Source organism: Cryptococcus neoformans, chromosome 8 (assembly GCF_000149385.1).
Source record: "Cryptococcus neoformans var. neoformans B-3501A chromosome 8, whole genome shotgun sequence".
Classification (NCBI taxonomy): domain Eukaryota; kingdom Fungi; phylum Basidiomycota; class Tremellomycetes; order Tremellales; family Cryptococcaceae; genus Cryptococcus; species Cryptococcus deneoformans.
In genome coordinates this window covers 648,869-672,157 of record NC_009184.1, presented here as the reverse complement: position 1 = coordinate 672,157, position 23,289 = coordinate 648,869, and the positions used below count along the sequence as shown (strand labels likewise).

At 47.6% G+C, this 23,289-nt stretch overlaps 11 protein-coding genes and 1 non-coding gene across 13 annotated transcripts; 6 read left to right on the top strand and 6 right to left on the bottom strand.

Moving 5' to 3' along the window:
• Positions 1–172: 172 nt before the first annotated feature.
• CNBH2340 (hypothetical protein) lies at positions 173–3,118 on the top strand (the record flags this gene model as incomplete). Its single annotated transcript, XM_768689.1, has 9 exons — positions 173–319; positions 445–588; positions 641–710; positions 763–1,331; positions 1,379–2,254; positions 2,311–2,460; positions 2,508–2,837; positions 2,890–2,956; positions 3,009–3,118. 9 exons carry the CDS (start codon positions 173–175, stop codon positions 3,116–3,118), a joined length of 2,463 nt encoding a protein of 820 aa, XP_773782.1.
• A 482-nt stretch (positions 3,119–3,600) lies between these two features.
• Positions 3,601–5,697, bottom strand: CNBH2330 (hypothetical protein; the record flags this gene model as incomplete). The annotated part of the gene is made up of 9 exons (XM_768688.1): positions 3,601–3,625; positions 3,680–3,739; positions 3,794–4,357; positions 4,416–5,029; positions 5,082–5,267; positions 5,324–5,359; positions 5,417–5,475; positions 5,527–5,569; positions 5,626–5,697. The coding sequence occupies 9 exons, from the start codon at positions 5,695–5,697 to the stop codon at positions 3,601–3,603; spliced, it is 1,659 nt and encodes a 552-aa protein (XP_773781.1).
• Positions 5,698–5,926: 229 nt separating this feature from the next.
• Positions 5,927–7,407, top strand: CNBH2320 (hypothetical protein; the record flags this gene model as incomplete). The annotated part of the gene is made up of 3 exons (XM_768687.1): positions 5,927–6,117; positions 6,162–7,038; positions 7,090–7,407. 3 exons carry the CDS (start codon positions 5,927–5,929, stop codon positions 7,405–7,407), a joined length of 1,386 nt encoding a protein of 461 aa, XP_773780.1.
• Positions 7,408–7,533: 126 nt separating this feature from the next.
• On the bottom strand, positions 7,534–8,041 carry CNBH2310 (hypothetical protein; the record flags this gene model as incomplete). Its single annotated transcript, XM_768686.1, has 4 exons — positions 7,534–7,560; positions 7,630–7,874; positions 7,924–7,998; positions 8,026–8,041. The coding sequence occupies 4 exons, from the start codon at positions 8,039–8,041 to the stop codon at positions 7,534–7,536; spliced, it is 363 nt and encodes a 120-aa protein (XP_773779.1).
• Positions 8,042–8,662: 621 nt separating this feature from the next.
• Positions 8,663–8,771, bottom strand: CNBHt120. The gene is made up of 2 exons: positions 8,734–8,771; positions 8,663–8,705 (listed from the first exon to the last, which is right to left on the bottom strand). It is a non-coding gene; the product is annotated as a tRNA-Leu (tRNA).
• Positions 8,772–9,177: 406 nt separating this feature from the next.
• CNBH2300 (hypothetical protein) lies at positions 9,178–10,585 on the bottom strand (the record flags this gene model as incomplete). Its single annotated transcript, XM_768685.1, has 9 exons — positions 9,178–9,298; positions 9,354–9,630; positions 9,703–9,765; positions 9,820–9,955; positions 10,008–10,144; positions 10,209–10,226; positions 10,294–10,365; positions 10,422–10,496; positions 10,549–10,585. 9 exons carry the CDS (start codon positions 10,583–10,585, stop codon positions 9,178–9,180), a joined length of 936 nt encoding a protein of 311 aa, XP_773778.1.
• A 540-nt stretch (positions 10,586–11,125) lies between these two features.
• CNBH2290 (hypothetical protein) lies at positions 11,126–12,708 on the top strand (the record flags this gene model as incomplete). Of its 2 annotated transcripts, XM_768683.1 has the most annotated exons (11): positions 11,126–11,312; positions 11,424–11,568; positions 11,617–11,715; positions 11,766–11,849; positions 11,902–11,936; positions 11,986–12,138; positions 12,194–12,274; positions 12,345–12,352; positions 12,409–12,439; positions 12,496–12,641; positions 12,691–12,708. In XM_768683.1, 11 exons carry the CDS (start codon positions 11,126–11,128, stop codon positions 12,706–12,708), a joined length of 987 nt encoding a protein of 328 aa, XP_773776.1. The 2 variants fall into 2 exon arrangements, with proteins under 2 accessions (XP_773776.1, XP_773777.1); XM_768684.1 differs by lacking the exon at positions 12,691–12,708 and having other exon boundaries at positions 12,345–12,439; positions 12,496–12,645.
• A 129-nt stretch (positions 12,709–12,837) lies between these two features.
• CNBH2280 (hypothetical protein) lies at positions 12,838–13,683 on the bottom strand (the record flags this gene model as incomplete). The annotated part of the gene is made up of 1 exon (XM_768682.1): positions 12,838–13,683. One exon carries the CDS (start codon positions 13,681–13,683, stop codon positions 12,838–12,840), a length of 846 nt encoding a protein of 281 aa, XP_773775.1.
• Positions 13,684–14,556: 873 nt separating this feature from the next.
• CNBH2270 (hypothetical protein) lies at positions 14,557–16,381 on the bottom strand (the record flags this gene model as incomplete). The annotated part of the gene is made up of 5 exons (XM_768681.1): positions 14,557–14,622; positions 14,672–15,240; positions 15,285–15,348; positions 15,403–16,137; positions 16,184–16,381. The coding sequence occupies 5 exons, from the start codon at positions 16,379–16,381 to the stop codon at positions 14,557–14,559; spliced, it is 1,632 nt and encodes a 543-aa protein (XP_773774.1).
• Positions 16,382–16,660: 279 nt separating this feature from the next.
• Positions 16,661–18,480, top strand: CNBH2260 (hypothetical protein; the record flags this gene model as incomplete). Its single annotated transcript, XM_768680.1, has 6 exons — positions 16,661–16,954; positions 17,006–17,239; positions 17,291–17,521; positions 17,568–17,704; positions 17,764–17,932; positions 17,989–18,480. The coding sequence occupies 6 exons, from the start codon at positions 16,661–16,663 to the stop codon at positions 18,478–18,480; spliced, it is 1,557 nt and encodes a 518-aa protein (XP_773773.1).
• Positions 18,481–19,122: 642 nt separating this feature from the next.
• Positions 19,123–20,586, top strand: CNBH2250 (hypothetical protein; the record flags this gene model as incomplete). The annotated part of the gene is made up of 4 exons (XM_768679.1): positions 19,123–19,263; positions 19,313–19,559; positions 19,616–20,116; positions 20,171–20,586. The coding sequence occupies 4 exons, from the start codon at positions 19,123–19,125 to the stop codon at positions 20,584–20,586; spliced, it is 1,305 nt and encodes a 434-aa protein (XP_773772.1).
• A 599-nt stretch (positions 20,587–21,185) lies between these two features.
• On the top strand, positions 21,186–22,717 carry CNBH2240 (hypothetical protein; the record flags this gene model as incomplete). The annotated part of the gene is made up of 7 exons (XM_768678.1): positions 21,186–21,348; positions 21,409–21,477; positions 21,535–21,631; positions 21,688–21,928; positions 21,990–22,425; positions 22,484–22,580; positions 22,639–22,717. The coding sequence occupies 7 exons, from the start codon at positions 21,186–21,188 to the stop codon at positions 22,715–22,717; spliced, it is 1,182 nt and encodes a 393-aa protein (XP_773771.1).
• Between the last annotated feature and the right edge of the window lie 572 nt (positions 22,718–23,289).

Sequence of the window (23,289 nt, the reverse complement as noted above, 5' to 3'; positions counted from 1 at the left end):
CATCCCGGAAGTTAACGGGATTACTTAAATATATGGCAATTACGTCCATCCCCCGCTCCCTTCTTCCACCCAACACCAATTTCATTTTTGTCCACTTTCTCACATTCTGCCAGCTGCTCTCGTCAGCATATACCTAGCTGCATCGCTCAAGCGCGCACGCACCCCGTCAAAAATGAACGCAGACCTCAAAAGGGTTCGCGAGAATACACTTGATGATAGCCCTTCGCCGTCCGCTAAGCGAAGGTTAAACAGTAATGCGTCGTCACCCATACAACCCTCAGATGACGAGGGCATGGCAGAGTGGATGAAGATAGTCGAGGTAAGCTAAATTCAGAATTTGATGACCAAGGGGCGTTTATGCACCGATTCAGTGCATCCTCGGCCGACGTACCCTGCCATACGCTTGGTATCAAATTGCGATGCTGATAAATCATTGAATTGTAGGTCAAACGTAAGGAGGCCATCTACCGCCAAATGCTGGAGTATCGACGCATTTCTGAACATGAAACTAAAAGAGCCAATGACCTTGAAGCCCAGCGGCGTGTCCTCGAGGCTAGTTTTCACGCAGTTGAGTTGTGCTGGACCCAGGTCCGTTTTTGATTTCCTTGTTTTGGTCTTCTTTGGTTAATGTTTCTTGCAGATTGTTGCTGCTGTTAGGGATCTAGCTGGAGCCGAAAATCTTCAACTAAAAGAAGAGGAGGTTTTAGAACGTAAGTGGTGTTGAGACCGTCCATTTTCTACATTTGCTAATTAAGTCGATAGCTTTACTGGATCCATCAACTCCTGTACCGGAGCTGGAAAAGGCGCTGCGAAGTAGATTGCCCACTACTAGGCAATTAGTGACTCGTTTTGTTGACCTTGTGGCCCATAATGCTACCAGACCGGCCTCTGAAGCAGATTTACAAGCTCGCTGCTTGAAGTTGGAAGCCGAGGCTAGTGCTCTCCGTTCCAATTCGAAATTACTGGAATCTGAGATCTCGGCTCTTAAAGGTTCTCGCGACGAAGCGCAACGGGACCTGCAAAGGATTCGAAAGGCGCTGGATCGAGAAAGGATGGAGCACGGCAAGGCTCAAGAAGAATGGAAAGAGGAACGAACAAGAGGAGGCCAAGCGACCCCCAATTTACGGGCAAATGGATCAGGCCACTCGACTCCCAATGGCAAGGTCGAAGCCGACAAGAAGTTTTACAGTGGTGCTGGTCCGTCGATGGCGGGCGTGCTGCAAGATACTTCAGAATTAGAACAGTTAGCAGCATCAAGGCTGAAGCAACTGGAACAGCTTCGCTTTGAGCAGACGCAACTCCAGCAGGAGGTCGATAGATTAAAGATTTTAGTATGTCTTTTTGTTATATGCGAGGCTATAAATTAATCTAGATTTAGGCAAATCATCCTTCTGAAACTGCCCTTCGAGAATCCCCATTCTTCCAAGTCTATCTTCATCAACTCTCCACCTCCATAAACCGCGCTGAATCTCTTCAGACCCGTTTTACAGCCACTGAGAGCAAGCTGGATCAACTTCGTGATTCCAATGGTGAATTTCGTGAAGCGGTTCTTGCTGAAGCGCGAGGGCAGACAGAGACTTTACGGGCTCAAATGGCTAAAAAGGACTCTGATATTGCCAGGTTACGTGGCCAGCGTGACGAATTGAACAGCGAAATCATGGAAAGACGAGCCAAGGAAGTCGAGAAATGCAAGTACACAGAACAAATAGAGAACCTGGCGAACTCTAGACAAGAGCGAATCAGCTTTCTCACTTCTGAAGTTCGACGCTTGAAAGGCAAGCTTGCGGCTGCGCATAGTTCAGATGGTTATCTCTCGTTCCTCAAAGAATCTGGTATTGATGGTGACTATGTTAAAGATCTCGAGGCAAAGGTTGTTACTTCCCAAGATCAGATAAATGCCCTTACTTCTCAACTCGAACGTGTCTCTTCAGATACTGCTGCCGCGAAAAGCGAAACGGAGGTCCGGACTGAGCTTGAATCTGCCAAGCGTTTACTTGCTCGTTATGAAAGGATCTTGGGACCTAACCCAGAAGCTGCAGAGGATGTGAGATACTTGTCCCAGCAGCTGGAGAAGAAGGAGAAGGAAAGGGCCTCGCTAGAAATGAAGTTGGAGGAGGCCGAGGCGGCAACCAATGCGTTGTATTCAGAGGTTGAGGGGTTGTCAAAATTGTGGGAAGCTTTGGATCAGACGGTGAAGAGCAAGGTGCTTGAATTGAGGGATGGGGAGCAGAAGATCACGCGGTTAGCCACTGAGGTATGCCTCAGTCACTCCTGTATAGTTTCTTTATGCTAACCACCCCGGATCATCAGAAAGCGAAAGCTGATAATAAATACTTTGCGGCAATGCGTGCGAAAGAAGCAGTCGATATGGAAGCGAAAGCAGCGCAACGTAGTGTAGAAAAGCAGTTGCGGTTGCTGGAGCGAGCACAGGAGGTTGAAACGAGTCTGCGGTCTCAGATTGTATGTGGATTCATCAAACCACGACGTTTTACTCACATGTGCCTCAGACTGCTAATGAGAAAGGTTTAACCGCTCTTAAAAATAACGCCCTGGATTTGCAAAACCAACTCGCCACTGTTGTCGCTGAGAAAACTCAACTTGAACTTCGACTCCAACAATCCCAGAACGCTCTCGTAGAGGCACAACAAATCATGCATCAACGCGTCGCTGAAGCAATCGCGGAGAAGGAAGCGAGAGCAAAGTTGCAAGACGAGGCGGATGGCCAAATGAAGATAATAAAGAAACTGAAAGAGAGGCAGGACGCGGTAGCAGCGGCCTCGCAGACTGGGATGTCAGATCACGAATGGGCGATAACGCAAGAACGAGACAAGTTGCTGGTGAGATTTTTTTTGTATTTGAAAATTCAATCTCCATATTGACTTGTCTCAGAAATTGCTCAAATGCTCTTGTTGCGAACAAAACTTCAAGCAACAGGTTATTGTCAAATGCATGCACAGTAAGTTGCTCAATTTGTCCAATGCGGGAGATATCCTAACATTGGAGTCAAGCTTTCTGCAAACAATGTCTTGAGCAGCGCATCGCCTCTCGTCAACGGAAATGCCCGGCCTGTGGATTGGCCTTCGCGAAGGAAGATATACAAACACTGTATTGGCAATAATCTGGCTACGCCGGTTTCAGACTTCGTCGCTTTGACAACGCTGAACCGTTGCGCCATGCTGTCGCCTCAATGTTCGGTTTCCTTGGTTACACAGAGCCTAACTACCTGAGGGGCAGTTGCATCTTGTGTGTCAATGTCGCGCTAGAAGATGCTTATCGAGCAAAGCAATGAAGAGAGTGCACCGTTCATGTCAAAAAGGATTGTTTTTGTTTGTACAATTACGGGTTTTGAGGCCCCCCTTGTAGCAGTATAGGTGTGAGCAGAGCATGCATAGATGCCATCATGAGTCAAGATAAATGATTTAATTGTTAAGGACATGATATAATGGGCCGAAGAGGTCGCCTTTGGACTTACGCGGTGGACCAACTTGAATCACAAGAAGACAGTTTTAAGACTGTATTATTATCGACGTACAGGGAATGTGATTAATGCATGTACACACGCTAGCCGCCGCCTCCTATATACCTCATATTTCTTCTCGTCTAAGGACCAGGGCCCTCTTTGAGCCTACATACGAATGGTCAGTGAGAGTGGAATGTAACGAAGAACAATGCAACCCACGATGATCTTCCTGCCCTAAGCACTTCGTCGACATTCAACAAGTTCACAGCAATAGTCGCCCTAAGACCGAAGATTAGACTGACTCTCAACTTTAACTATATGCAGACTACTCACGCTCCGTGCAACATTTGCCTCTTCACTCTGTAGTTATCCCATACACCTTCGACAACAGGGTCCATTGGCTCTCCACTCTTCAAATCCAAACCCACGACACCATCCTCACCGGCCTCCTCCAACTCTTGTTGCAAACCCACGATGGCATCCTGCACGTCGTATCCTCCGTTCGCGGCAAGAGTCTTAGGGATTACAAGCATAGCCTCAGCGAAAGCCTGGACACCCAGCTTGGCTCGGCCCTTGGCGAGAGTCTTTAAGGAAGAATTGAGATGCGCTGAGCAGGCGAGCTCGAACGCACCCGCACCTGGAATAACAGAGTTGTCTTCGATGGCATTCTTGATGGAACGGAAACCGTCTCGAAGAGCATCTTGAATCTGAGTCATGGTATGCGCGTTGGGACCTTTAATGAGCATGGTGACGGACTTTGGTTCCTTCACATCCTCCACAAAAGTATACTTTTCTTCACCTAGAGTGTGCTCGTAGACAAGACCGGCCCAACCAAGGACATCTGGGGTCAAATCCTCGACGGAATTTTGAGCGACACCGCCACATGCAAATTGTAATCTTAAGCGTTGTTAGCATGACAGGCTGACAGGCATTCGAGCTTGATGCTTGTACTTACCGCTCCATGTTCCTTCTCTTCGCACGCCTTAAAGCGAGAATACCGTTCTTAGCGAGGACATCCAAGCTCATCGGATCGATACCCTTTTGGTTGATCACAACGAAATTCTTGGGTTTCTCATTTGATCCAACAGCCACGTCACACACAGCGTTCTTGAGCTCAACAATTTTCTTAAGCTTAGAGTCAACGAATCGTCTTTCAGACTCAACGAGCTTTTCCCTTTGCTCCGCTGAGGAATAGAAGAAGCCTGAGTTGACCTCGGTCTTCTCGTACTCAAGGGAAACATTGAGCGTCAAGATGTAGGCGTTCTCCACCCGCTTGGGCATGTCGGGATGTCTAGCACCATGGTCCATAACCAATCCCCTAATCAACTGGGTGTCTGTGTCGGTCTTGTGTTGCATCTTCATCACTTCAATCATATGCAGGTCAATGGGTTCTCGATAAGCTCCAGGTTCGGTGACTTCAGGAGGCTGGATGGCAAGGACAGCATCGACAACATCCGCGGAGAGTTTTTGAGCGAGTTTGGCGTGGAGCTTCGTAGCAAGGGAGGTGTGGGCAACAGAAATGAGGTTGGCACGGTCGAGTTTAGGGGTTTGCTTGAAAGTGTCAAGGAACTAGACTCCCGCGCATTAGCTGACAGTCACACTGACTACAGACCGCACTCACGTTCAACGCTTCCTTCTTAGCAATGTCGAAACCATCTCCAATCACTCGTGGGTGAACACCTTCCTGGATGTATCTGTCCGCCTGCTTCAAAAGTTCTCCGACGAGAAGAACAACCGACGTTGTGCCATCGCCGCATTGCTCATCCTGCGCCACAGCGGTTCGAGCAATCATAGCGGCAGTGGGGTTCTAGAAAAGATAGATTCAGCTGAGACTCATTATTGGTAATAGCATACTATACCTACCTGGATCTGCATCTCGGACAGAAGGACTTTACCGTCCTGAAGGCTGAATCAGCTATCCTGCCATGCCGTGCCAAAAGTTCGGGCGCGATTTACCTTGGTCATCTTAATTTGTCCAGAGCCGTCCACCAACATTTTGATCGTTCCTCTAGGACCTATTCGAAAAGTTAAGCACTTTCATTTTCTGACAACCTTATAGAACGCACCGAGATTGGACTTGACGACATTCGCAAGACCAACGGCGCCCGCCTAGAAATTTCTGTCAGTTCTTACTCGTAAAAATACTCGCTGTTTTAATGGCTCACAGTGTTGACCTGGAGAGCCTGCGTCCTCCTCAAACTCTCAGCTTTTGGGTTTATGAGTTCTATGCTGGACATGGTAGCGGATTTGCGGGAATAGGATGTTATATGTTACAGAGGCTTTGGAATACGACGGAACACCACGGTGGAGAACAACGCGTCCAACGCATCTTTTTTCTCGAATTAGTTTACCACTTTTCTCCCGCTAGATCGGGACACCCACACAGTTGGTGGAGGCTGCTCTCTTGACAGACACTTTATGGTATATACTGTAACATTACCACCTCTTTCCGCCCAGCTCAGCGTCATGTCCCTCAACTCGGTCGTCAATAGGCTCGTGAGAGCAGCTGCAGGTATCTCACAGGACATATCAGATGTAGAACTCGACGCACATGTCGCACAACTGCTTGCCGAAGAGGCCAAAGCCAAGGAGTTGAAATGGAGTGAACTCGGCTTGACCGGCCTTTTGGGAAACTCCATGGCCGCCGGCAGAGATTCGTGAGTATCTGCTACTATGATCATACTGTATCTAATCGCAGCAGTCCGGACCCCTCGTTGCCGAAACCAAACAAGCGATTCCTCGCTTCCGTAATTCGAACAGTGGACGGCCACAACAATGCCCTTTTGCGATCTCAGGCCGAAGCTGCAAAACAGGCGAGGAATGAGAGGATGCCAGGTCCTTCAAGGGTAAACACAATTGGATCCAGCAGGCGGACTACTGGCGGTGCTGCTAATCGTCTATTCGGAGGAGCAGTGAAGGACATGGCAAGGAACGACTCTGCAAGAACAAGGGGTAGAGAACGAGAACATAGAGGGGATGAAAGGACAGTAAAAAGGCAAGACGAAGAGAGAAGGGAGGGCAAAGTAAGGTCTTCTCGATATAACGATGATCTTCGTGGCGAAAAACGCCACAGGAAGGATAACGACAGGAGACCTATGAATGTGGATAAGGACAGTCCGGACAATACTCGCGAAAGTCGGAGCGACGATTATGATCGTTTTGATAGACGGCATGAACGTCGACGGGACCGTTCTCATGAACGACAAGGCTATGGATCTGATGAAGACCAGTCTCCAGGCAAGTTTTGGCGAGGAGACGCCGATGATGATAACGAACGGAATCGGGAAAGGCGAAGGAGAAGACATGGTCGAGACTCATGCTCACCTTCCCCACCTAAGCGGCGACATTCGTCGATCAAGTTATCGCCAGCGCCAAAACCTCCACGAGAACCGATTCCGCCGGCCCCGCCCCAAGATTTATTTGGCTCCCCCTCACCGCCACCCATATCCAAGATGGACAAGTACTTTGAGTCCTCTTACGACCCGAGATTAGATTTACCTGCAGTTCCTGCGCAAGGATTGGTGGCTGAAGTAGGATGGGATAACATGTTGGCAATACTCAAGGAACGCGGCAAGAAGGTATGTTGCCATTTGTATTTCTACATATCGTCCCACTAAAACTCGCTTCAGAAACAACGAAACTCCCCGAGTTTGTTAGACGATGAATCTGCTCCACCACCTGGTATCCTACCACGGAAGAGGGCATATTCACCCGATACGCTTGCTCGCAAAGCTGAGAGGAAAGAACGCAAGGCAGGCAGGGAGGAAAGAAGGAAGCGGCGGGGTGATAGTGACAGCGAAGATGATAAAGATAGGGTCAAACGAAGGGAACGAAGGAAGGATAAAGAAAAAGAGAAGGCTAATGGCGAACAGCAGGGTGGAGGACTGCTCGGCGGATATGAGTACACCAAAAAGGGCAGCGTGAGAGAGTGGGATATGGGGAAATAATTAATCGTAAGGTGACAGGAGACTGTACTGTGTATAACCGTTGTCATCAGTCATTCGCATAAATAACAGTATGTTAAATCTGTACGACGTTTTCTCTACATATTGATCGTAATTACCTGTCTCTCGTTACCATCCAACCATATTCTTCACCATCTAGAGAGATTATGGCGCCCAGTCAGCGACATTTGTATCCTATCTGTATCCTATCGATTTGACACTTACTGTTCGAGCGTAAGGGATGTAAGAAAGTGAGTACCACAAATATGCTAGGTACTGGATGATGACGAAGATGATACACAAAATAGTCGGCAACACGAATGCACTGACAAACGTCATGATGATTGAAGCAAGCATGAGGACCGTTGCAACTATTCTGACAGGCTTAAACATCTTCTCAAGTTGAGTCTTGAAGCCAATAAGGAAACCGGTGCCGATGAGAGAGATGATACCGCCAACGGCGAAAAGGGCTAAGGCCTGTTATTAGTTTCTACCAGCAAGGATATGGATGGTGCGTACTGGCAAAAGCCCCAGTTGCTCCCAAAAAGAGCAAAATAGCACCCAATAAACTGATGGCCAGTCCTCCAACGAAACCTGAAACAACAATCAGCCGGAACTCACACTCCTGGGAAATCATTTACAAGCTGCGAAACCACCCAGTCGTTGAGTACGGGTCAAGCCGAGAGCAGAGAATGCTGACTCGTTCTAGGAAGATGGTTACTTGAAGTTGTAAACGAGACAAGTGAATTACTTACTCCCCCAAAGATGGCATCATCTGTCTGGGCTTCCAAGTCTGACGATCAGTTCCCGAGGCAACAATTGAATCCCCGGGTCATAGGTTCAGTACGACGGTTCCATCAGATCGTATGGGTTGAAAATAGACGGGAAAAGATAGTGGCAACCGTAGCTGTCAGCCTTTTGAAGCTAGAAAAACAAACCGGTGGAGTGGAGGATAAGAAGGCCAAGTACTCACTATACCATTTTCGAGAGGACATGCTTCCAGAGATTTGATTCGCCTGCTGCCAAGTAGAAAGGTTGACGCTGTATCACAGAAGAAAGAATACTGATTTCAGTTTAAGTAAATAAAACGAGAGATATGAGAATGACAATGCGACACGCAGATCCCCACAAACGTACGACGATGATACGTACAAACTAATTAAGAGTCTGCGTCCGCCGTCGCGTTGTTTTTGACCGCGACTCTTGGCCGAAAACTCTACATCCGCCATCAACTGATGGCCCAAAAATGTAAAAAAAATGAACAGAGTGAGATTCGAACTCACGCGCTTACGCAACGGATTTCAACCCTAATTAGGGAAAGTGTTTTCCACTTGAGACCGTCCCCTTAACCGCTCGGGCATCTGTCCTAATACAACTGGGAAAACGTGAGATTTTTATGTACTTTACTTATTTACTTATTTTATTAAAGGCCAAGTTTATGATGGTATACACCGCGGCCTCTTCGTCGCCAATGCCCAAGTCGATTATTTGATCGAGACATCTGGCAGTTTAGTAAACCATCTTTTACTCTTATCCACTGAGCCTGTATTTTGTTTCGGAGCTACTCATCGACATGGCACGTTGATCGACTGTCTTATCATTCTGGAAAGATATATTTTTGATGATATAATCTATCTATACCCATTGGAATTGTCTATTTCAAACAATGCGAACACAGCTATGGACTCATAAACCCGGCTATATGCCAGCAAATCCCAAAAACAACAGTTCAACTCTACATTTGCACATCTATACGATACAGGACCTTATTTCTTATTTCCTGGTGACAGTGGCCGTGATGTAACCGCTGGGATCGGCAGCAGGGTAGAAGACCTCAGCACCACCTTCGTAACCCAATTTATTGTCCAAGCCAAAAGCACTAAGGTTGACAGGTCTATTGCAAATGTCAGCGCCAACTGATTTGAACTTGATAATATGAAAGCACTTACATGTAGTGCTTGTTGGGTAACTGCATAGAAGCGTCCTTGACGGCAGGGCATGAAGCCAAAATCTTCTGGAGAGTGAGGTAAAGAGTAGCTTGAACACTAGCGCTTTCGTCGGTAGCAAAAGTGTCGAGGACATCCTTGAGGATAAGCTCCTTCATCTTAGGGAAATCGAGTTCCTTGGCAATAGACCCAAGGTTGTCGATGGTGAGAGGGGTATTAGGAGGAAGGGAAATAGAGCATTGGAGAGAGACGGATGTAGAGAAAATACGGTCTGCAACATCTGCAGAATTATTAGCCTTGTGTATTATATTCACAGCCCTGCAGTCATATTCACAGCCCTGCAGTCACTTACCAGCAAGAGTGGTATTCTCATCTCGGTGGAAGTTTTCGAAAGCTGATCCGCTCGTCTTTAAAACTAAGCCATTACACGTTAATTACACGTGCTGAAGTCATGCTTCTCGTTACTCACCAAGAAGATCCTTGATACCAATTTTCACGTTCGCGGTGGCAGCGTCGGGGCCGGCAGTGCCATCCACAACGCATTCAACAATCGCCTTTTCGTCACCGTCTCGTATGAAGGACCACTTGTGAGGCTTGCCGTCGACCTGAATTTTGTCAGTATCGATTCAGAAACCTAATCACTTGGACTCTACTTACAGAGATACGGCTCCACTTAAGGCCAATTATGTCCACAAAACACTTATGGATGTGCTTGTATTTGGTGACAAAGTGCAAACCAAGATGGAGGGCAAAGACAGGGGCATCAAGGACGTAAGGGGAGGTTTTGGCAAAGACTGTCAGATCCTGTCAGCACAAGGTGTTGGGGGAAGACCTGTGGGGTAAACAAGAATTATGTACTGTTGCAAGTGTTCTTCACTATAAACGACAGTTATAAGTCAGCTTCTCGTCACCGCAACTTCGCGCTGCGTGCTTTGTGACTTACCAGTGTCGGTAGCAACGACGCAGGAGTTGTCGGCCTCTGTGTAAGAGGTCTCAATCTCGCCTTCAAGGAGGACTACCATAACCTCAGTTCGCGTTTCATTCGTGAATTCCGCACGACATGTAACTCACCTCGGAGGGTGTACTCAACGATATGGTGTTGCTCACCATCACGGACGACTCGTGCGACCTTTACAAGGTCCTTACCTATGAAATGGAATTAGCAGACCCTACTGGCCCCATCGGAGTCTTTATCTACCGTATCGAGCAGCGGAGAGGTAACCAGGATGAGACATTGCTGATGGGTGTTATCGTTTTAAGTGCGTGCTAGGTTTGGATGGAGTTTAGTCGTATGAGCTGAAATGAGATGTAATTGGCAATGGAAGTGGTATTTGAGCTACAGGAGATCCCCTATATATATGTGCTGTGGGAGATGAAGCGAGGAATGAGAGCAGAGTAAACGATTACGATTATTTAGCGTTCCCTGCTCTTTCGTTTGAAGTTCGTTTGTAGGCGTGGAGACAAGTGCGACCTTATCGGATCACCTGGGCACCGATCCGATCGGCAAACAGGCAAATGCTTTTAATGCGGTGATTACGGATAACGGACGTCGGGCATCTCCGCCCAAGATAAACAAGCATTTCCCACGGTGCGTAGCCACCATGAATTACGTATTAAATACCGGCCCAGTTGTTAAGCGGAAGAGCGGCACTCTCGCGAGGTAAATGGCCTCGTCACTGGCGGAGGGATATGAAGAGCTTCGAAAGCTGCATACTCGCTGTCTGCCTTCTAAGGAAAATATTTCTTTGACTCATTCCATAAAGTTTCATACAAATATGATCACACCTGTGCTCCGAAGTGCAATGTCTTCTCAGCGCGCAGCTACCTACAGACTCTCAACCGTCCAGCGGCATCTCTCCACCACTTCAGCTACTCGCAAAGTTGAGGAGCTCACGGTCTTTGGTGCCGGGCTTATGGGTGCTGGAATTGCCCAAGTTGGAGCCCAGAATGGTCTTAAAGTGGGTATTCGAGCCTGCTTCAGAGCTATTCGTGGTTGACCTGTGGTTGTAGGTGGTACTTGCAGATGTAACGGACAAGGCCCTTGAGTGGGTTCACCCTTGCAAATGTTGGTAGAATTAACTGATGACCCAGCTATATTAAGAAATGGTATCAATATTATCTCTAAATCCCTGGCAAGAGTGGCCAAGAAGAAATCCCCAGACGATATAGAAGGCTTTACCAACAATGTCTTAAAGAATATCTCTACTACAACCGACTCGTGAGTACATGGTCTCGAATTGATAAACTGACGAATTGCTCTACAAAGGTCTCAAGCTGTTGAGAACGCTGACCTGGTAGTTGAGGCTATTATAGAATCTATCAAAGTCAAGAGGGACCTCTTTGGCTTCTTGGACGGAAAGGCCAAGTGAGTGGCTGATTCGATTACGAGTCTGTTCATAAGACTAACGAATGTAGATCTGACTGTATCTTTGCTACCAACACTTCTTCATTGTCTGTAACAGAAATCGCGGAAGCATGTAGCCCAGAGCGTCAAGCCAAGTCAGTGGAAGGCTCCTGAGACTTTATTGTTTGTTTGCTGATCAGATTTCAGGTTCGCTGGATTGCATTTCTTCAATCCCGTCCCTGGTAAGTCTTATGGGCTCACAATAATGAGTAGCATTAATAGCTTGATCAGCTATGAAGCTCGTTGAAATCATTCGAACACCCCAGACCTCGCAGGAGACATATGAAACTCTTCGAGAAGTGACCCTTCAGATGGGCAAGTCACCAGTCACGTGCAATGATACTCCAGGCTTCATCGTGAATCGTCTTCTCGTTCCTTACCTTTGTATGTCAACATATTCAACCTGTACTTGCCCGAGAGCTAATGAAATAATTTGTAGTGGAGGCCATTCGAATGATTGAGCGAGGTGATGCTACTGCGGAGGATATCGACACCGCTATGGAACTGGGTGCTGGATACCGTGAGTTTAACAAGTCAATTTGGACGATGTCCATGAACTACTACTGTAGCTAACGAATGATTGGCCATAGCCATGGGAGTGAGCGTATCGTCTTATATTGTACCTTACCTTGACACTAATTGGTTTCTTTCAAGCCATTCAAGTTGCTCGACTTTGTCGGACTCGGTAAGCCTTCAAACTCTTCTGTCCATTCTTAGGCTAATGATGAACATGCTTCATAGATACCACCTCGTATATTGCCGAAGGATGGCGAGAGAAGGCGGCGTCTGGTGCGATCTCCAAGGAGTTGGTTTCGCCCATTCCTCTTTTGGACAAGCTTGTCAAGGAGGGCAAGCTGGGCAGGAAGAGTGGTCATGGATTTTACAAAGTAAGGTTTGACAGGTAAGATTCGACCTCTCAGCTAATGATCATGACAGTATGAGGGTAAGAAGTAAAGCACAAATTGTTACGAATACGCTCCGAAAATCGAATGTATCGAATGTCTACATGAGTAATATATACTGTACAACTAAGCTAAAAACTACAACTTGAGAAATGACATGGCTTCCCAACATCCTTTCAAATCATCCCAGACCCCACATCCCCGCTCCTTTCGCAGACTCATTCCTTTCCTTATTCTCTGCTAACAGCTTAGACAACCCCGATTTCTTAGTCTTTTTTTTCTTCTTCGCCACATCGGTGGTTGCAGAGGTCGACCCAGCATAATTCTTCATTGGTAATGGTGGTGGATGTGTCGGGAGATTGGGTGGTGAAGAAGGTATGTGTGAGAAAGCAGGGTGAGATAGGAGCGTCTGGGGCGGTTGAGCTTCACGCTCAATCTTGCCCGCGGCTTCGACCTCTGCTTTGAGAGCTAAGGACTTGGCTTCTTCTTCCGCTTTTGCTTCGGCGATTTGTTTCCTTGTCTTTCTAGATGAGGGAAATGCTGCCAGGGTTTTCTTGTCTGGCTTTGGTCTGGTATATACAGCCCCGCAAGTCGTGCACTCGGCAGGCTGCCGTCTTTTTTGCACCGCTCCCGCGATCTCTAGCTTTCTTGCCATCTTCTTCTCCTCTTTTTCGTTTTCTGTCAGGTTGGATAATTCTCTGACACGTTTGCGAGCTCTTTCTCTGATGGCTTTTGTTTTCTCCTCCTTTTCTTTATCCTTGTTTTGTCCTCGTCCGCCCCTTTGAGCCCCTCCCATCCCTTTTCTCAGCCCACCACAGTGATTGCACCATCCTCCTAAAGTTAACTTGCTCCTAGTACCGCTTGATGATGACGATGATGATGATGCCTCGGAAACCGATTGCCCGTCAGCAGGGATGGAGTACAAAAGACGAAGACGAGCGAGGTGGAGGGCGGCATGAGGAGGAGAGATTGGTTGTAAAAGATTAGGGAGTGAAAGGATATGGTTGATAGTGGGTTCGAAGGTCATTGTAGATGTCGGTGCTGGAGATGAGGATAGGGACATAATGTTCTGTGTTTGAAAGGGATAAAAAAAATGCGACATAAGAATTATTTTCATGGTTGGCGTGGGATGCGACTGGAGGATCTGGGTGGCAAGTGACACCGTGGGAACACATCTCCTCTAGTCACCAGGAACGAATCGGTTGAAGCAGCAGGGAACGAACGCGGAACGAAAAGGATGATGGAGGAGTTGTGTGCGTGCTCGGAGTGGTGGCCGGGCCGCTGTGTTCGTGGTTGTCTTCATTTTTCTTCAGTTTTCAACAGTTCGTTCGCCCTTGCTTCATGCATGCCAGCCCAAATTCACAACATCCAGTATAGTGTCTCAAGGGTTTATAACTGCCATCACTCTTCTCGAGACATCCGATCTGTCCACATCATACTACTCCGTCCGCAGCATCTGCTTTAATTTGGCGTAAGCATATGTAGCTGACCGCCACATGTCCCTTATATAATACGAGTAATAGTAAATAACACGAGTAGTAATGCGGTTTGCAGATGAAATAAGCAATTCAGTGAAATTGCCGGGAACTGAGGCGCCGTGAAACAATTACCGCTCGTTGGCGTCTTGAATTGAATTGGTATCTCTTTGGTTGCGACAGTGGACAGCTTTTGCCCTGCAAGCAGGAAATGTTCACTGCTCCGGATCAGCAGGTTGCCGAGTGCCCACCTCATTCGCTCCCAAATTTTCCATCAGAGAAGACAATTATTGATGTACAGGGTGTTAGTTCTACCTATTTAATTGATATGGCAACCTCCCCCGTATAGAAGATGCAGAGTCAAGGTGTCCATGACTATCTTCAAGCAGATGTTTTTTATTGAGTCTACTAATATACAATAATGATTATTGTACAGTAGCGACTCCTTGATCGAGTTTGAGGACCTTTCCTCTACCCTTTTTCCATGGAACCTAAATCATTATCAACACCCATTCCAGTTGTGAGTCAAAAAACACGAACCTCGTCTTCATAATGGCTCACCACGATAACAGCCATACCCTTACCCTCATCTTCCCACTCTTTCTCCAATAAGCCCTTACATCGTTCCCAGATTACTTCGTCCATGCCCTGACTAGGTTCGTCAAGGATAAGAAGCTTTGGTTTCCGTACAATGGCACGGAGGAAAAGAAGGAGACCTTGCTGAGGGGGAGTGAAGTGAGCAAAGTTTCGGTTGGCAATTTCTTGGACAGTCACATCCGGTGCGGGCTTCCCAGAAAGAGAAGACGGTTTCAAAAGGTCTTTAAATTGTCCCAAAAGATATTTAACTCGTTCCTTTTGCTCCGAGGTAAGATTTCTCCTAGAGAAAATGCCTTCAAAACCACTGCCGACAGCCTCCAAAGCACTCAGCCCCATCCCTCTTGGGAAAGAGGCGAAGATTTCCGGAGAGGTGTGTCCAATCAAAGTCCGAAGAGTAGGGCTAGGGATGGAGCGACGAGGCTTGGAGAAGAGAAGGAGGGATGAAGCGGGCAAGGAGTATGAGCGTGGATGGTGTCCTAAGATGAGCGAGAGGAGTGTCGTCTTACCGGAGCCTGGCAGAAATGGTTAGTCGTGGCCCATGGTTGAATAAGCTCACCGTTGGCCCCAATGAGATGCCATTTCTCTCCGGGCTTGACGGTCCATTTGATATCCTTGAGAACCTGATGTTCAGGTTAGCAAAATCTCGTACATCGAATGAAACCATCAACGCTCACTTGTCTGGTGCCCTCTCCATATGATACAGACACTCCATCAAGTTTGATGACGGGTTCTCCAGGAACTTCATCACTCTTCTCAGCCACCTGCTCGACCTTCGCCTGATCCCGGACCTGCTCTTCTGCATGCTTCTGCTCATATTCATCCCGTTTGCCAATCCATACTTCTCCATTTCTGACCTCGGCCACATCCGTGATCCACGTTGGCATCTCTTCACCACCCTTACCTCTAAGGATGAGGACAATCTTGATAGTTTCACTTGCATTGAGCTCTCCCAAAAGGTTGGAGACTTCCTTTCGACTGGGAACATCCAAACCTGCCATAGGATCCTCCAACAGCAACAAAACAGGTCTTGTCAACAGGGCACTTGCGATTCTACCCCGTCTAGTCTGACCAGATGAGAATGAAACAGTAGGGAGATCGAGCAAGTGCCCTATCCTCATGAGCTTTGCAACCCTCTCAATATCCTCATCACTCGGTCTCGGGTGAAGGTTCTGCAAGTTTTCCCTGTAAGACAGCCTGTCTTCTTCAAGGAGAGCTCCATAGCGAGCAGTAAAATCTGTAAATTCACCTGTCGTTGGTGGGCGTGCAAATGCCAGGTGACGGATAGGTTTCGAGGGTGCTTCAGTAGTAGAAGACCAGGAGTCTGTGGAAGAGGAGATGAGCGAGGTTATATAAGGGAACGGGCCTGGAGGCGGGGAAAAAGGTTGGATTCGATGTCTGCTCAACAGCGTCTATGTCTGTTTTAGCATGTATTAGAGACAGAGCATAAGAACTCACCTCCACAGCAACCTTGCGACCGTCAGCATCTCCTACGATTGCCCATCCTTCAGGTTTTGCTGATTCTCTGTTGATAGTCCATCCTTGAACCGGAAATCTAAGTAAAGCCGATGAAGGAGGAGCTGAAGTAGGTGCACCGAAACGATGTACGACAGCTTTTGGGGGTAGCCTTACGAGGGGTAGAGATGAGGGGGGCATGGACGCTGGAGAATGGATGAATTAATGGGTGTTCTATGCTTGTTGTTATTGACTAGAAGACCATTTTAAGCACTCGTCGACTCGAAGTAGTATCGATAGCTGCGGTCTCCCAGCCCATCTCCAAGTCCCCCGAGACCCTTCATGGAGCCCCACCATCCGCGTCTGATGAATCAGTGATTTGATTTTCGCCACCAAAAAAAACAACACACGCAACTTAACTATTAGTCTCACCGTCCACTCTACATCCCCTCCGCGTTTCATCTCCGTCAGAACAGCACCATGAATGACCAGACTCTCCCTCCCTTTCTTAGGGTCAATCCTTCACCAGTACCTCCCCCTTCCCATGCCCGTTTACAAGCTCTCTACGCATCAACATCCGCACAGCGAACGGCCAATCCCACCGGTTACGCCGCCAACGCGCAATGGTGGGCAGGTGTGCTTGAAGAGACACTTAGGACTGGCTGGCTGAACGGTGAAGGGGGGGATAGATTAGTGCTCAAAGTTGACAACGGGGTTCTGGGGAGACTGGAAGATGAGAAAGGATCTAGACCCAGAGGACTAGGTGGTGTAGTCGTAAGTCCAGCTTGTATGCCATTGTGTGCATCGCTCATGTATGCCATCCAGGAAACGCTTGCAACGACCACTCCACCAACATTGCATGCTCTAACTCATTTCATGACGTCTGCGACTCCCCTCCATGTTCCGGCATCACTTACATCTCGCTTCGTTGGACGACCGCTGTGGTGGGCATTTTCCCAGTTGAACCCGTTTGGTGGCAGTGAAAAGGTGGTGAAAGAAGAAGCGCTCTGGGCCAAGTACGGACAAGGCAAGGAATATGTCCATATGCCACTTCTTGAAGTAAGTATTTTATCCACTTCAACGAAATACCGACTCATACATGGTTCGCAGCAATCGGCAGCGGCTTTCACCGCTCACATGCTCAAGAGCCCAATCTTGTCATACACCTCCTCCCTTTACGATTTGGATACTTTCTTGGCCGAGTATGGAGAAGCGTGCTTCCCCACCGGACCTACTGCGAAGGAGCTTCCGAAAGGAAAGCATGGGCTAAGCAAGCGGGATGCTGAAGTTTTAGTCAAATGGTTGTCAAGAGACTGTCAGTTGGTCGTTACGGATGGATCGGTAGGTTGAGTTTATTTGGTTAGATGCGGCGCTGATTGCTCGTTAGGTTATCAAGGTCCTCGACGCCGATCAGATAGCAGAAAACCATCCTATCTCTGAAGCAGACCGTGGTGCGGTTTCTGTTCTTAATGCATTGCGCAGAGTCGAGAAGCAGATTGTAGGCATTGAGGAGCAGATTTCCCAGTGAGCTCCTTACCTCAATATCACATATTCAGTTGGATCGCTGATCTTCTTCCTTTTAGATCCCATGAAAAAGCCAGGAAATACCTCGCGTCTAAGCAAAAAAATACTGCATTGTCTTATCTGAGATCCAAAAAACATCTTGAAGACCTCTTGGCTAAACGCGTGGCATCCTCTGAACAACTTCGTGCTGTAATTCGTAGCATTGACCAGGCCAAGGGTGATGTCGAGGTGAGTCTTCTTACATATATGTATAACGCGTTATCTTATCTGATGGCTTGTTTTAGATCATGGCGGCATACGAGACTTCTACTTCTACTCTTACTCAAGTCCTTGCTCATCCCTTGTTGTCTCCCGAGCGAATTGCTGCAACCACCGATGCCCTCGCAGAAGCTATGGCTGACCAAGAAGAGATTGATCAGGCTGTCAGGATCGGCGGGGAAGTCGCTATGGGTGGCAAGAGAGTGGAAATTGATGAAGACGAGCTGGCAAAGGAGCTCGAGGCGTTGGTGGAAGAGGAGAAGGAGGCAGAGCAGGAGAAGACAGAAAAGAAGACTCCTGTCGAGGCCGAGAAAAAGCCCGATATGACGACAGAGCTTCCCAGAACTCCGCTTAGCGCTCCAGCTTCTGGGAAGGAGGAGAAGGAAGAAGGACCAGTTGCAGACGAGGAACGTCTTTGGCAACAGAGATACGAGGAGGCTCAAGCGCGAAAGCAAGCCGAGAAGGAACGATTTGAGACTGAGCGTTTGAGGAAAGAGGAGAAAATCGTCGCGGAGTAGGCCTATTACCGTATAATAATACACATCGTTTAGCGTTTCCTATGATAGATCTCCGCGTGTTGTACAATACAATGCATGTTCGTTTGATGCTGCTTGATAATGGTGGGTGAAAGATGTCGGATGGTTATCCAGAAGGCAGTAAGCGTAATGTAGCCAGACAGACAAACCGCAGGCAGCAGAGGCAGGATTAGCCCCACGATCCCAGTACTCAGTAGATTTTTTTGGTTCTCGATTTGGTCTGTGCATGCATATTTCCTGCTGTTCCGAACGAACGCAAAAAAGAACAAAGATTAAAAGGATCAACGAAAGTCAAGGAACGGTGGCACACGATAAGCGCGTATTGTTCCGGGGTTTCCATGATGTGCTCCGTGATCTGCGGTAGGGGCGGCAAAGCCCGCTTACCGCTAATCGGCTCCCTGAAAGTATGACGATCTGATCAAGGGCGACTTCTGCGGAAACCGAACTTCGTTGGGAATTTGACGCGTTATTAGTTTTAGCGTTCTAGCCACGGTATATCCACAACCAGGCAGCAGCAGTGCAGGCAGAGCAGATCAAATCCCCAAAGAACGTGTCTTTTGTCACACCATTTTATATTCACATCCATTCTCATTCGCCTCCACAGCTGTCTATATCCCATTCGCAATGTCTCCTTCCGTGTTCAAAATATCACCAGGTATCAATTCATACGACTGGGGCAAGAAAGGCTCAGCGTCCCTAGCCGCACAGCTTGCTACTACCTCAATCCCAGACTTTTCCATCGATGAGGACAAGGCCTATGCTGAAGTACGCGTTTTTTTAAAAAGTTTGCCGACTATGCACTAACGCGAATCAGTTATGGATGGGTACTCACCCCAACAATCCATCCAGGTTATCGGACAACACCTTACTCTCTGAACACCTGAAGTCTCATCCAGAGCTTATCGGCTCCTCCGTGTCTTCCAAGTTTGAGGACTGCAAGGACGGCTCTTTACCCTTCCTCTTCAAGGTCCTGAGTATAGGTACTGCTCTCAGTATACAGGCTCACCCTGATAAGCCGCTTGCGAAGAAGCTTTTTGACGAGAAACCTGATGTCTACAAAGGTGTGTCATTCCCTTCTACTCGATGTTGGACGCCAAGCTCATTGATGGCGCTATAGACCCTAACCACAAGCCCGAGATGGCCATTGCCCTTACTCCTTTCCTTGCCTTCCTTAATTTCCTTCCCCTTTCTGTGCTCCTCTTGCACCTTTTGACCGTCCCCGAACTGCAAGAGTTTGTCGACTCTTCTCTTACCGAATCCCTAGCCTCATCTCTCGGCCTACCTACATCTCAACCACCCGATACGTCCCTTTTCAAGCCCACAGAATCCCCAGCCACTGCTGAGCAGAAAGACATTCTCAAGCAAATTTTTGCCGCTCTTATGTCAGCAGATAAGAAACTTGTTGAAGAAGCTATCTCCAAACTTATCAAGAGATATCAAGCGAAGCGAGATATAAAGGAGAACGAGAAGAGTCTTGTGGACTTAGCTTTGAGGCTTAATGATCAGTACCCGGGGGATGTTGGTGTCCTATGTGTGTTCCTGTTGAACGTCGTGGAGCTCAAGAGAGGCGAAGCTGCTTTCCTTGGGGCCAATGAGCCTCACGCCTACATTGAGGGTGGTGAGTAATTTCATGCTTTCATGGGAAAGCTGATCGATATCTGACGGAAACCAGATATCATTGAATGTATGGCCACATCGGACAATGTCGTTCGCGCTGGTCTTACCCCCAAGCTCCGAGACGTTGACACCCTTGTCTCCATGCTCACATACGAAGCTGCTCCAGGCAACAAGCAACTACTCCAACCCACCCCATTTCAAAAAGGTGATGATACTACCAAACTCTACGATCCCCCTATCGCTGAATTCTCTGTTTTGCGTACTGAGCTTTCTAAAGGAATGAAGACTTCTCACCGGCCTGTGGAAGGTCCTAGCTTGTGTGTTATCACTGAAGGGGAAGGTGTTGTCAGAAATGGAAATGATCGAACAGAGTTTGTCAGGGGTGATGTTATCTTTGTGGGAGCTGGCAAAGAAGTGGAATGGGAGGCGATTAAGGGATTAGAGATGTTTAGGGCCTATGTTGAGGCTTAAAAAAGCCTTTATGGAACGCCGGTACCGACAAAGGCAGTTGTTTGAACATCTATAGAATTATTAAGGTATAGGCCGCGTATAGCAATCACGTATGTATCATGATGCATGTCTCTCATTGAACCTTCCGGGTAATCCTACAAGCCAATATGTCGCAACTACAAGCTGATGGTAAGCACACTGACTATTCATTGCTGTCGCTGTCGTTGGACACTTTTTTTCAACAACCAAAGGCAGCTTTAAATTTCTGATACTTATACCTTTTGGGAAGGGGCGCCTAGAATTTGAGGGGAGCAGACGATGACAAGCGAACTGCACCGCGCATGATGATGAACCCAACGTGCTGACGTAGCGCTTCTCGCTTATAGCCCAACAAGCCAAGCATGGTTCGTTTCTTTTTTTTTTCGGTTTATAAAGGAGACCTCCACCTCCACGCACCTCCACTTTATGGATTACTAATCTTCTTCTTTCTGAGCTATCACGGCCGCAGTCTTATAATCGTGATGCCAACTTATAAATATGGGCTAGCCACCGTTCAGCCCACATCCTGTATAGAAACCTAAAGAAAAAAACTACTATCTCTGTCTGCTACGCCAAACGTCATGACAGTCATTCAATCCCCCAAGCTCTTCACCCCCATCCAGGTCGGCGAATATGAACTTAAGCACCGAATTGTCATGGCGCCTCTCACTCGATTGAGGGCTGAGACCAAGACAGCGATCCCTTCCGAATGGGCTGAAACCTATTATAGTCAACGAGCTTCTGGTGAGTCTCGACACTGGTAGTTGTTATAGGTTATAGGACGATTACTGACTATATGGGCAGATGGCGGCTTGATCGTCTCTGAAGGTACTTTCATTGCTGAGGAGTTGAGGGGTTACGAGAACGTTCCTGGTAAGCATTTTTCATATACGTAATAATCCTGCGACTGAATCCGTACGATCATACAAGGCATTTACACCCCAGAGCAGATCGCTGTCTGGAAGAAGATCACCTCTGGTGTGCACTCTAAGGGCGGTAGGATCTTCTGTCAACTTTGGGTCCTTGGGTTGGTTCTCCTCAAGTCAAGTAAGCCAGATGTAGATGATTGACTGAATTATATAGCCGTGTCGCCGACCCCAACGTTATCCCTGTCATCTACTCTGTTGGCACTATCCGTGATGACAGCCCCTCTTACATCGCTGCTCCCGAACCGGAAGGCCAGCGGAAGCCCTTAACTCCTGTTACCGAGGCCGACATGGACCGATTCATTGGTCATTACATCCAAGCTTCCAAGAACGCTATTGAGGCCGGCTTTGACGGCGTTGAGATCCACGGTGCGAATGGTTACTTCATCGATCAGTTCGTACGTTTAGTTACTACTGCTACAATTAAGCCTTGTAAAATACTAATGGGCCTCTCTTCAGCTTCAAACCAACTCCAACGACCGTATCGACCAATACGGTGGCTCCCTCGAGAACCGAATGCGATTCCCCCTTCGTGTTCTTAACGCCGTCTGCGACGCCATTGGTCCCAAGCGCGTCGGTATCCGAATGTCTCCCTTCTCCGAATTCCAAAGCATGCGTATGGAGGACCCTCTCGCCACTTTTGTCCCCTGGGCTCAGGCAATCGTTGAGGCTCAGCCTGAGCTTGCCTTCATTCACGCGGTCGAGGGTAGGGGTATTTTGACCCCCGAGAACGAGTGGTACATCCAGGACAATCTGAACCCCATCAGGGAAGTCATTCTCAACAAGGGAAAGAGTGTCAGGTTTATCCCTGCTGGCGGATACATGCCCGATACTGCTTTTGAGCATGCCGAGAAATATCCTGAAGATCTTATCGCTTTCGGACGATACTTCATCTGTAAGTCCTTCCGTTGCACATACGCACTAATGAGGTAAATGACTAATGACAAATGTAGCCAACCCCGATTTGCCTAACCGCGTACGAAACGGCTGGCCTCTTCACAAGTATGACCGTACCACCTTTTACTCTCAGTCGTCTGTAGGCTACAATGAGTAAGTCTGTTTGTTTACTAGGAGCACTGAATCAGAAACTAATTCATCGACCTAACAGCTACAAGGACTACAAGCCGGAGACTGAGGCTCTTGCTCAGGATGAGGCCGCCCCCAAAGAGGGCACCACTAAGGCTTAACTAGAAGAAAACAAGATAGATGACTATAGACACCTAGATATGTTGAATGTAAAATGTATCATTGCTTATTCAAGCTGACCCCCTTGTATCATACAAATCATTCTTGCGCTCGCCGTCTGCAGTTACCAATTAATGTTCCTTGCACGGTTGCATTTCACAATTCCTGCAGCTGTCTGAATTCCCATGAGTAAATTTCGTTGATGGAACGGAAGGCGGAGAAAGGACGAAGGAAGAGTAGTGTTCTTTAATAGACGAAGGCCGAAGGGCAGGCGGAGGCGGAGGTGGAATTAAGAGTGCCTTTCAAGCCTCATAATTAGTTTAATCTTTTGTCCGTCATGCCATGGGGAACATCCACATTGGTCACAATGACTCTCTTTTGTGGTCTCACTCATCTAACACGTTTCGGTCACTAGCTTGGAAAATTACAAACTTGAAACACAAAGCTCTTCTTGTTCAAGACAAATTGGTCCCTAAACACAGTAGATTCAAGCTATAAACTTACATGAGAATATCTCCAGAATCAAAGATTATATTGGAAAGAACAGCAGTGCCAAACAGTAGCAAACTCTGTA